Source organism: Lissotriton helveticus, chromosome 6, assembly GCF_964261635.1.
Source record: "Lissotriton helveticus chromosome 6, aLisHel1.1, whole genome shotgun sequence".
Lineage (NCBI taxonomy): Eukaryota > Metazoa > Chordata > Amphibia > Caudata > Salamandridae > Lissotriton > Lissotriton helveticus.
The window spans coordinates 937389895-937403317 of record NC_136067.1 but is presented as its reverse complement, the minus strand read 5'-3'; the positions used below and the strand labels follow the sequence as shown (position 1 = coordinate 937403317).

At 43.4% G+C, this 13423-nt stretch overlaps 1 protein-coding gene across 1 annotated transcript in view; it reads right to left on the bottom strand.

The window, feature by feature from the left end:
* AKT3 (AKT serine/threonine kinase 3) overlaps window positions 1-13423 on the bottom strand; it is a 1072603-nt gene that overhangs the window by 418412 nt on the left and 640768 nt on the right. Inside the window, exon 7 of the mRNA XM_078648582.1 lies at window positions 12536-12601. Within this exon, the coding sequence (XP_078504708.1) occupies window positions 12536-12601 (66 nt within the window). The remainder of the gene's footprint in view (window positions 1-12535; window positions 12602-13423) is intronic.

Sequence of the window (13423 nt, the reverse complement as noted above, 5' to 3'; positions counted from 1 at the left end):
ACTCTTAATCCTTTCAATTGGTCAGTGCGTTCACCCTCTGGTGGTGGCATCATATTTTCAAAGAAGTGCCTTAATCGCAAATTGCGCATAAATTTGAACAAACTGATTTCCAATTCTAACTCATTGGTATGACTAGTAGGGATAAACGAGGTGCCTTTTTGTAGTACTTTGATTTCCTGATCAGATAACGTATAGGAGGAAATGTTTATCACGAGGTTGTTTTCTTTGTTTTCTCTACTCTCTTGTTCAGAGTTGAACTCCTCATGTCTCTCCCCGTCTCTCTTTCCTTTTCTTTTGGCCTGGCTCCTCCTGGGTCGTCTCTTTCTTCTGATCCCTCGCCTAAAAAAGGAACCGCAGAGGGGATTGATGATTCGGTGCTGGTTGTAGGTTTACTCGTATCTGCTCGTCTTCGGTCACCTCCGAATTAAACAAGGAGATACAGCAATGTAAACAGGAACTAAGTGACATGTTATCCGCTGAGGAATGGTCAAAGATATTGGATGATATTACTATTCAAATGGATAAACATACCCGAGAAATTAATGAGCGAAAGATACGGAAGTATCGAAGAGATACTATTGATTATAAGTTAGGGGAGGTGTACTCCTGGGCGGAGGTATACGCCAGGAGAAGGCAGAACAGACCACCAAGAGATCAGACCAATACAACGGAGACTTCATCCTCAGAGGAGGAACCTCGTGGTGACCGAAGACGAGCAGATACGAGTAAACCTACAACTAGCACCGAATCATCAATCCCCTCTGCGGTTCCTTTTTTAGGCGAGGGATCAGAAGAAAGAGACGACCCAGGAGGAGCCAGGCCAAAAGAAAAGGAAAGAGAGACGGGGAGAGACATGAGGAGTTCAACTCTGAACAAGAGAGTAGAGAAAACAAAGAAAACAACCTCGTGATAAACATTTCCTCCTATACGTTATCTGATCAGGAAATCAAAGTACTACAAAAAGGCACCTCGTTTATCCCTACTAGTCATACCAATGAGTTAGAATTGGAAATCAGTTTGTTCAAATTTATGCGCAATTTGCGATTAAGGCACTTCTTTGAAAATATGATGCCACCACCAGAGGGTGAACGCACTGACCAATTGAAAGGATTAAGAGTAAGGAGCACCTTCATGGCACCAGTCAGTCATAAGTCCTTAGACACTTTCGAGAAATTGGTTAAAAATGATATCAGCAGCATCAACTTTTCCAGGAAGAAGAAACACTTGAATCTAACTAGTAAGGAATATTCCACATTGAATAATTTGGCAAAGAAGGAAGACATTACTTATCAGACTGCAGATAAGGGAGGGGCACTAGTCCTGATGGATACTACGTTTTACAACGAACAAGTTCAAGAGCATCTTGCAGACACTAACACCTATAGCCTTCTGCTGTCTAATCCTACTACTCAGTATAATGAGGTACTGATGAACATATTGTCAATGGCTGAGGAAAATGGAACTATAAATCCTAAAACCAGGAAGTTTTTGACCACCACCAATCCACGTACTCCTAGCATGTACATGCTTCCGAAAGTTCATAAGAGCTTAACATTACCACCATTCAGGCCAATTGTCTCGACTCGTGGAAGTATACATGAGAATACAGGCAAGTTCATTGATCGATACTTACAGCCTCTAATACAGCAGTCTTGTACATACGTTAAGGACACTACAGATTTTTTGTTAAAGATCAAGGAAATCATGTTTGAGGAAAGTGACAACATCTGGCTATGTTCCATAGATGTAAAATCCCTTTATACGAGCATTCCCCATGACTTGGGGATGGAAGCAGTGGAAAATATTTTGCTTCACTCAGATTTGGCCGAAGATTTTCAAATTTTCATCATGCAGCTGATGCATTTTACGTTATACCAAAGCTATTTTTCTTGGAGTGACCAGCTGTACGCACAGCTGTCTGGGACATCCATGGGCAACTGTGCGGCACCTGTGTACGCTAACGCATTCATGCAATACTTTGAAAACAACCACATTCTGAACCAGACCCAATGGATACAACATGCCAAAATGTTTCTGAGGTATATAGACGATATCTTCGTCTTATGGCATGGAGATCAGGAATCATTATCATCAGCATTAACAAACTTGAACAACATCAATGACCGTATCCAGTTCACACATGAAGTGAACCAGTCAACTATCACATTCCTGGATGTCAGAGTGATACGGGTTGGGGACCATCTGGAAACCAATCTGTATAGAAAGGAAACGGACAAAAATAACATTTTGCATTATAATTCTTACCATCAGAGACCATTAAAGAATCACCTCCCTTTCTCACAACTGCTTCGGGTTAAAAGGATCGTATCCAATGAATCTGAATATGAATTACAAGCACAACAAATGTTGGAACGTTTTGAGCAAAGAGGATATCCGGAGAACATTTTGATCAAAGCCAAGGAACGATGTGATAATCTTACACGACAAGACACATTAATGACAAAAGCCAAAGGGGACACCAAAAGACCAGTGGTGGTATCCAAGTTTTCAGAAGCATCTAAGGCATACAAGGCCTCAATTTTGCGACATTGGCCGATCATTAGTGGAGAACAAGACTTTAATGGCATTTTCAATCAACAGCCATTATTCGCCTACAAAAGAGGTAGAAACCTGAAAGAAATCATCAAACATCCTGGGCAACATGAGCAAACCATCTTCAAAGGAAACCAGCCTTGCTTCAATTGTAAGAATTGTAATAACATGATAAAAGGTCCTATACTGAAACACCCTCTGAAGGGTACAAATATCAGACTTAAACTAAATGCAACATGTGACACTGAGAATGTGATATATATCATCAAATGCCCGTGTGGCTTGGTTTATACTGGCAAAACGTCAAGAAAACTAAAACTGAGGATAAATGAGCACAAAAGCAATATAAGAACAGTGAACCTGAAATCTAACCTTGCTGTACACTTCAAAGACAATCGACATAACATCAGTCAACTGCGATTTGCTGCTGTAGAAGTGGTTAATAAACGGGAAGGCAGAGACAACAATGAGTTTTTACTACAACGTGAGAATCACTGGATTAAGTTCCTTCAATCCATGAAACCATCCGGTCCTAATGATCGGATGGAATTTACATGTTACCTGTAATATACTACCATGGACACTAATACTTGCCTTCACTGTATTTTGAATGTTACTTTTATGTTAAGCACTTTCTATTTAATTACCAATTGCCGTTCAAGTTTTGATCAATATCATTTGTTTACACTATGAGGTTTATTTGACAATTCATTTATATCACATGACATTTTTCTAATCGATTTACGAACATTTTGGGAGATTTTTACACCACTACAAGATGGCCGCCACAGACCCTCGTGTTTGCATGCACTTGATCACCCCTTATTTATGTTTGTGTTCACGTTTGAATTCAGTTGGTAGACGCCGGCGAGCACACGAGTGGGACGCGGGCTCTCACTACACCTTTTTCCTGTAAGTTTGAATTGGCTATTTCACTTTTCTTTCGAGGAATGCTGTTTAAAACATCAGGCACAGAGCACGCGATTGCATATGAATGAGTCGGACATGAGCACTGTTTATTGAGCACTGGGCGCTTTGGAACTGGATAGTATATTGTGAACTCGATGATTATAGTTTTTCATAGTTACTTTGAACAAACACGGTGATTACGTTAAAAGCACGTTTCAGCACAACGGCAACTGGGCAATGATTTAGTATGGGCTGAGCACTTTAGTTCACTGTTATAATTTCATTGTAAAATAATTTCATTGTAAAATTGGTTACTTGAACCCCGGGGTGCGACGCTTAGACGATGTCTTTGCCTTTTTAGGATTCCCCTGACGAAGGACTGAGGTCCGAAATGCATCGGGAGGGAAATTGTGAAAATATCTAAATGCAACAATTGGATTGAACATATTATTCATTTGAATGAGATTGGATAATGGATATGAATTAAGACATGTGAATTAAACATGGACAACGTTTCTATGCATCTTTGGTTTAAAGAGTGAATTTCTCAGTTTAAGGTTGTGCTCGAGGAGTTGGTACTTACCTTAGGTACCACTGACTGCATTGGATTACTACACCTCTTTGTCAGGGGGTGATATCCTTGAAGCACACCACAACCGCACAGGTTGATACAAAGAGGAGTGCGTGACCCACACCACAGTTCATATGTTGTTGCGGCACGAACGCGCTTCCAAATCTTCAACTTTTTTTTGTAGGACTTGGAGGACCTTACCCATTTGTTTGTGATCAGAGTCCATCGACATCTGTGCCTCCTCCACCTCTGTAACTCTACGCTCCGTCATATTCAGACGCTCTGCATGCTTGTCTAATCTCTCTGACATCCTGTCCATGCGGTACGAGAGCGCGTCGATTTTAATGCCCAAACCTGCTAGGCTGCCTTGTAAGTTTTTTTCCAATCACGACCAACATAGAGCTATGTCGCCATCTAGCTCCTCAGACGGCAGGTCTGGGATGGGATCCCCCTTTTCAGCAGCATTGTCCCGTACTTTTGACTTCCTGTGGTCAAACGTGATCTTGAGTTGATTTTTATCCACTCTGCCCATTCTGCGTTTTTCTTTGCGCCACAATACACGCACCAGAGTCCGCCAGGTCAGCAGGGTGGTAGCCGATCAGCCAGAGTCCCACCGCAGCTCCTCTATTTTGTAATCCACAGAGACTCGCAACTCTGCTCCAGCTCAATCCCAGCGTATCTCTTTTTAGGGTGATCAAACATGCAGACCTCCAGTACCGCCAGCACCAGCTCCACAGACAGGCCTGCAGCGCAGCAGTAATATCGCAGATGGGGTGACCAGCAGCTACCAGATGGTGCCAATCAATTAGCGCGCTTCGCCTCAATATCTCCCTGGCATCTGGAATTGCAACGCTAAGCCTGCAGTCGGCTCATACTTATGCATCAGTTCTAGGCGGGAATGAGTTCTTCAGCTTGGCCCCCAGCACCCCGGATCCTCCCCGTCCTCCCCCTAGACAAGCACAAAATGGCCGGCTCCCGGTACTAGGCCGCACCAAGCCCCGATTGTAGTCTGGCGCTCACTTGTAGATCTCGGGAAGTGCAGATCCAGCGCAGGGATAGTAAGCTGCTGCGCGCCCGCACTGCTCCCGACGGGATCTCAACTGCAGGCACGCATTAGCGCTCAGTTCAGCTGCCTCACCAATCCCACCAGCTTTGTGGCTAAGGCGGGGTAGTCGGCACCTCTTTCACTCCCAAGGAAGTTCGGGAGGCCGCTTCACCCCTGGCAGCTTTCTGCAGGGCAGGTTCCGATCGACGCTCGCTCGTTTCCCGCTGATCGCAGCTCCACGGGCAGCAGCAGGGACACGGCAGACCTAGCGCGAGCACGCCTGCACCTCACGCTTGCATCTTCGCACCACAGACCGGTGCTTCAGCTCCGGATACAGGCCGAAGTGTCTCGTCTCTCACCAACGATCGTATTGGAGGAGTAGAGAGCTCAGAAACGGCTCAGCTCATTGCCGGACTTTTCTGCCAGACGCCGCATATACAGGATAAATGCCGGATAGTGTGGCGGTATCACGGAACGGAGAGCTCAAGCGGCTGTCTTGCAGCTCGCAAGCTCCGCCACCCCTTTGTTCATATTTTAATTGTTTGCATTAACACAACATTAACATATAGACACGCTAACTTTACTTGTAGAGGGAAAACATGTTCATTTACATTGAGAATAACAATAGTTAATCTAGGCCTGAAGTTTAAAATAGCCAACGTGGTTTGCCATCTTACTTTGCGACACATGAATATTTTATTTCTAGGTGAATCTGGAGACCTAATTAATGAATGCAATGTTGTCTTTTGCCTTCTTTCCCATCTGAAGATATGTTTTCTTCTCTTTGTGATAATCACAGAATGTCTTAATGAATGGAGCATTCAGAAGACACCTGAATAGTACAGCTTGCTATGTGTATCTCATTCTGTCATATAGTTTTAGATTGAAGGGCGATGAGAAGAAGATTGCGTTGTGAGAAGTCCTGAGAACCTAACAAACACATAATTGAATTATCTTGCTTTAACCTGATTGGACTGTCTCATAAGAACTATGTGTAGGTGTGTCAAATGTTTGAATAGTGTGGTTTAAGTTAGTGCAGAGTACAGTTCTGAGTTACTTCTGATGCAGTGTAGAGCGGAGTAGGAGATTTAGAGTAAGAGAAAGAAACTGTTGACTTTCCTTTGTTCCTTCCTTTTGAGACAACCTCATACTGGTTTGCCCTCTTATTCTTAACATTTTGACTGGATTTGAGTTTCATATTATTTGAGGTGTTTATATTTTGCTTATAATCAGTACTAATCTGATTTTTGTTTTCTGTAAACCTTAAGCTCTAGGTTACCTTCATGGTTTGAAAACTAAAATATTCTGTTTTTTTTGTGGAACCTAATGTGCTACACATTTATTGAATGAATTGTTTAGTTGACCAAGCACAGTTGAGAAATTCCATCCACTCGATAGGGCTTCATGGTTACCAAACTTTTCAGAGAGAAAAGTAGTAACACAATGAATATGCAGAGTATCTGAAGTAGACCAAGCTGCACTGTTGTGAGAATACGAAAAATGCAGTTTGTGTCTGAAATAGCATCAATTATGTAGATAAAAAAATATTAGTGACCCTTGTGGGATAATTCAATACAATAATAACTACTGCATAGGAGCAATTTGTGATCACCCTTTATAAAATTAGGTGTGTTAAACGGTAAAAAATGGTATCTTGTTAAATTAGCCTCTGCTCTCAGCCATTTTGTTTACCAGCTCATTTGGTGTTTCTGCGGGGACTCTGGTAAAGTCAGAAGTTACGTGTTCACTGAAAGCTGGTTGTATTGATTGTGTGTCAGTCAGCAGCGCTGCCCAGCCGAACCATGACTAAGGGGTTTCTGGTGAACTCCTATGGTACCTAAAATGTATAAAAGGCAGACTCCAAACTGTTCTAGTTCGTTCCCTCTCAGGCACTTGTAGTGTCTGTATGACGGAGCCATCTCATGAGATATAATAAACCTGTGTTTTGTTCCACTCCAGTGTCGATCCTCATTTACTGAACCCGTAGACAGAGGGTGTCCCTGCACTAGTGAGACTGACAGGAATCTCAATTCTACAGGTGATTTAAGATTAAAAGGGCTTTGCACTGCAGTTGAGAATTGAGTAAATCCTGACTGTTTCTAGCATTGTGCTCTCACACAGGATGAGGTGTTCACTCATGAATCTTCACTCAGCTCGGACATCCCTGGCATGCCTCTAGTTTTTCCTCTGTGACTGCTTTATTACGACTCCTGCGCATTCGCGCGTATCAAGAGAGAGAGAGAGAGAGAGAGAGAGGACTAGAAAGCTAGTCCGAGTCCCCATAGTTGATATGTGTTATCAAAAGAGACTAGCTTTAATATGACCAATATTGTTAGGACTCTGATTAGATTTGTCATGGGCACCTCATTGGTGAGTTCATGAAGCCGTCACCCACCAACCTGGTTGGTGGCATGCTTCATCATCGGGCCCACCCAGTGGCACCTATTGTGTCCCGGGTGTGCTGCGACGCCTGATTACAGCAGAGCTGGTATTTTACTGAGAGTGCAGTGTGAGGTGTAAAATGAAGTGTGAGTTAAAACGGCTTGGCGAGGGTCACAGTACCCGAGGGTAAATTACATTTTTAATAACTGGGCCCCCGTCAGCGGTTAAAATAAGGCTTGGGGATGTTAAAGGAGGCGAGTTACTACCTCCTACATCCATCAGTTGGTCGACATGTTTCAGCCAGTGCCTTAAACTAAATCTGGCTTTCCTCAGGACCTTTTTAAAATAGAGTGTAGTGCAGGTTAAAAAGGAGTGTAATCCAGGCTATGTGTTACACTCACTAAGGTGTTTCTCTAAGTGTGAGAGGGGGGGGGTTCCCTTCTCATATATGCGCTTAGATTTTGCAGCCAATGCTTCCAGGAGGCCTAGTACCTGTTGCACCGTCCTCGTACACCGGAGTACGAGGACGGTGCAACAGGTACAAGGCAGGCTCTGACCAGAAAAGCTGGTCAACCCCTTACCGCTTCACTCCTGAAACATGTCGACCAACTGGTGGGCCCGATGATGAAGCATGCCACCAACCAGGTTGGTGGGTGAGGGCTTCATTATTACGACTCGTGTCAATCTTGAAAATGTATCTGCATGATCAATAAACGGCTGAATTACAACAACTGACCATTGTCCTCGCGTGAAATCACCCATGTTTTCCTGCTACTGGTCCACCTCTTTATATGCTGCTCCTTCAACAAAGAGTGCAAAAACAACAGTTGATGGACAGAATGCAGAACAATGTCACTGCTACACGAGAAAAAGTCCACCCAAGCGAATTAGGCAATGGCCCATAAAGAGTCCAATACTTTTAATACACAACATGGAACTCACCAAAGGGCGGCAGAAAGGTCACACGGTACAGTAAATTTCAGATATGAATGTACAAAATCTTTATTTTCTTTTTATTATATTTTGTTTCACACACATTTTATCCAAGATGTTTCGTAAAATAATACATTAATTGATTAATTCATAAAATATCCATCAATAAATACACAACACGAACACCCCACAACACCTCTCAGCATACATACACATTCTACTCTTTCAGTCACACACACACACTCACTGATATACCAAACACTATATACACATTCCTCAACGTAATCCCTAGAGTGACAACAAGAATAGGATCCTGCGGAGTCTTCGTAGCAAACTGCCAGAGAGTCCAAGTTGATAAAACAGGATCCAAGAAACACGTAGTGCCAACGCGCGTTTCGGTGCAAGGCCGAGATCTATGGGTGCACCTTCATCAGGGCTTTCACGCCGAGGGAGTGGGGAGGACACAACACATTAGAAATAACCCGTGGCCAATCTCTGCCACTAGTTCCTAGGTCAGGATATCGCCGCTATAAAGCCCTGATGAAGGTGCGCCCATAGATCTGGGCCTTGCACCGAAACGCGCGTTGGCACTACGTGTTTCTTGGATCCTGTTTTATCAACTTGGACTCTCTGGCAGTTTGCTACGAAGACTCCGCAGGATCCTATTCTTGTTGTCACTCTAGGGATTACGTTGAGGAATGTGTATATAGTGTTTGGTATATCAGTGAATGTGTGTGTGTGACTGAAAGAGTAGAATGTGTGTGTATGCTGAGAGGTGTTGTGGGGTGTTCGTATTGTATATTTATTGATGGATATTTTATGAATTAATCAATTAATGTATTATGTTACGAAACATCTTGGATAAAATGTGTGCGAAACAAAAGATAAAAAGAAAATAAAGATTTTGTACATTCATATCTGAAATTTACTGTACTGTGTGACCTTTCTGCCGCCCTTTGGTGAGTTCCATGTTGTGTATTAAAAGTATTGGACTCTTTATGGGCCATTGCCGGATTCGCTTGGGTGGACTTTTTCTCGTGTAGTAGTGTAATTTTCCCCTGACGTCTGCCCTTATCTTCCTCAGGGGGCCCCTTTTGTATTGGTTTGCAGAACAATGTCATACATTCACCCGAGTCAGAGATCAGGGCCTACATCCATTGGTTTTTTTGCACTCTACACCACCCCAGTTCAGACATGGTCATATGCAAATCAGCCCTGACCCTGTGCCCCATGGGAACAGTGCCAAGCCATGTCTTTCCTGGACCGGAATCAAGCATCCTAGGACCAGTTTCTGGCTATCAGCCGTCTTCAGCCAGGATAGCTTGATTCCAGTGGTGTGGAGAGCATGGGACTCACGTCTGAGCATACCCATCCCACTCGGGGTGACAAATGCAAAAACAACAGTTGATGGACAGAATGCAAAACAATGTCATACATTCACCCCAGTACAGAGATCTGGGCCTAAATCCATCGTTTTTTTTGCACGCCACACCACCCCAGTTCAGACATGGCCATATGCAAATCAGCCCTGACCCTGTGCTTCATGGGAACAGTCCAGCCCGAACTGCCAAGCCATGTCTTTCCTGGACCAGAATCAAGAATTCAACAGAGAGGTCACGTTTTTCATCCCTCACAACATATTGGACTAAATCCTGTGGGATCCTTCAGTTTTTTAAGTTTGCTATTTAAAAGAGAGGTCAGTGGAGCATTGTACTCTAGGATCTGAGGTGTTTGGGTTTCACTTGCTCAGTACATTTTGTATTCATGCACACTGCTTTAGAAGGAATTGAGGGAGCTGTAGTCTTTGATTGGCAGTTTTTGATAAAGAGTTAGCAGTAAAGTCTAAAGAATGATATAATAATTGCCTCTGGGTCATTAACAGAAATTATTGGCTCTTTGAGCGCTCCATTGAAGACAATGGAGTGCTCCGGGCTTCTAATGTCTGGTAGAAGCCCGGGGCATCAACATTCCAATGTTTGTTCACAGCTGTTGCTAAGATTAAAGGCCTAATGGAGCCCAAGGGGTTTTAAACCCCCTTGGGCTCCGTGAGGCCTTTGTTTTACAAATTAGAACATTCTGCTCCTCTAGGGGCAGAATGATCTAATAGCCTTAGAGCCTTCCATAGCTGAATCCACATCGACATTAAGGGCCGCTCCCTTGTTCAAGGCCCTCGCTAAGCGCTGGAGTGGGCTTTTAATGGCCGATAGAGCCGGCTACGTCGGACTCTAAGGCTTAAAGCCCTTTTGCCTCTGGCTATACCATTTGTTAAAGGCTCTCTCCATCATTATAGTCCCTAGCCTACCGGCTCGTGCTTATTACTCAGGTTCAGGGCCTTGAACAACTGGTATAGCCCTCGGCAACGGGCTATAACTATAGTTTCCTTAAAATTATTATATAAAATGGTTCCCTGCCATGGAATTCACACCAAAGTCAAGACATAAAGCAAAGTTCCAACAAAAAAAACTACGCACTGGCATATGGGCAGAACACTATTAATCCAGAAGGGGTTTGTCCTCCCACTCTCTGTGCATATTATGTCAGTTAGTGCTCTCCCAGTATCAACATACAGCGACTGTTCTTAAGTGGAAGTTTGGTCACCTACATACTTGCAAACAAAACTCTTTCATGGACATTCAGATTTTAACAGCAGTGAATCAGCGATTAAGCTGTGCAAGGTATAACTACAGAAGCTGTTTATTTTCACTGTGTTAGGGTTTATGACATCCTGCTGTGAACAGAAAGGAAAACAACAGAAAATGTACTAAATCTTGCAGTACTTAAAAGCGGTGCTTAATTTGAGTTGGTAGTTTCTGCAGTTCAAAGGAAGATGGCATTCATATCCATTAATAGAGGACTGCAGTGTTGGCACAACAACCATGCCTAGGAGGGAGCCAATGAAGGGCAGTAAAATATCAGAACAATGACACATGGCCTGCAGAAAGCCTAGTAGGGAGACTGGGGCACACAATGACTTAACAGAAGGCCACAAACCAGGGACACAGAGTAAAAACCCACAGGTCGTAAGCCCAGCAGGGAGCTTACAGATAAGATCAAACATTCTTGCATTCCAAGAAGAAATAAGGGGCACTCATCTATCCTACAGTAAAGTGGGTACGAAGTGTCACACACCACGAACTTACAACCCAGCCCAAAGTTCAAGAGGAAACTCATGCTGCAGTTGATGGGGGGGGGGGGGCAGATTGGGACACGCCTCGCCCTGCTAACCAGGGGGAATCAATATCCATTGGTGGAGGCCCACAGCAACTTGACCCTCAGCACAAAACCCAGCAGGGAGACGGCCAGTGTCAGGCCAATCAATGGAATCAACACCACAAGCCCCAAACAAGACCAACAGGGGAGTGTGGTAGCACATAATGACAACAAAATAAAAGTCACAACCACAGCAAGGGCCTACAATGCCAGCAAAAGCAGGAACAGAATCTTCAGCAGAAATAAAAAGCCAGCAGCAAACTAGGATTTAAGGTACACAGGCACCACTATCAACAGACAGAATGCATAGAGTTATTGCTTCCCTGAAGAGAAAGACCATACAGCAAAAGGTTCTGTGGGTAGAGGTGGACCTTTAAAGGCACCACAGGAGGGGGAAAGACTTTCCTAATTTTAGGTAGGCAACAGGGGGCCTTTATCCAATCTGTTGACACATCTTATAATGTACGCACAAGGACAAAGAAGTGATGAGGAGAGACCGGCACTTAATTTTCTTCCATGGTGATACAACCTTCCACAAGCAGTGCAGTACTTTATATATGCTGCAACCAAAAGGAACTCTAATAGGACTCTGTTTATAAGCAGTGGCGAGGATTCAGAAGTCTCTTTGGAGGTGCTTCTTTTTAGAGCCATGTACCCTGTGACATGTAGCTCATGATGCAACTGTGGTCAAGTGTCATGTTTAGCAAGTTTGGAAGTGAAATAGCAGTGCACTCCATATTCCAAAACATTTGTTAAATGTCACTGTGCTAAAAAACCTAGGGTGTAGATTTTACAGAAACAAAAGCTTGACATTCCTTTTAACCATTTGAAATCATAGCAGCAATGTTCTAACTGGACTACGAGCAATTCCACTGCCCTGTGGCATGATTCCTTTGAAAAACAATGCTAATCAATCCAATTTAAGCACTTACTGTTAAAAAGGGATGTCTAGTGTTTTTCAGCACTCTGCTTTCCGTAAGCGTGTGTGCCACTTCATCCTGTGGAATAAAAGAGCACATTATTAATGATAATCAACTATGCGCAGTACAATGGAATCATTAATGCAGAAGAGGGGGGAAAGAGGCATTATCCAAATGCATAAAACCACTCAGAGGTGTTAAACCAGTGCAACCTGAAAATAACACTTTATATTCATGCTATTTTCAAATTGTAGGATTTGATCAGACTTTTGAGATTGGAAAATAATAAAAATAAAGTGGTGCACCATAATAGTTGACTAGTGTGCCATCTCTACCCTGGATATGCTCTTGATGAATCTCTACACTTTTCATTCTGGTCAGGCTCTGGGCCAGAAACCAGGTTAAGGGTTCCAATCCCTTAAAATGCTACATAAACCTGGATAATCACTTCAGTGGGTGAGGTGACTGATGGAGGAGAGGAACCCAAGAGCTACAAGAAACTCAGATGTGACTTTTAAGAGGGCATGTCTATGTGCCAAATAATGACTGCTTGTTCAAAGGAGTCCCCTTCGAGCCACATTCAGGGATGCATTCCACAAGTTTTCACCATAGACCTTTGCTGAACACAGGTGGGTTCAGATAGGTGCAACAGTGAATCAATAGGTTGACTGTAACAATCCTCTCTCCTTTGCCAAGTTTTAGGACACTAGGCAGGTATCCCCCCAAAAGCCTCTCCCAAATGCATGATATTCACCTCAATTGACATTCCCTGTTTCTAGACTTCCATACCCTTTGGCGAACTCACTTGTTCAGGGACTGGCTCAAACTGCAGGGGGCAGAAATGCCTTTTCTCAAAAGGGGAACCATGAGTCAGATGAGGACTATGTTCAAGTTCCATTA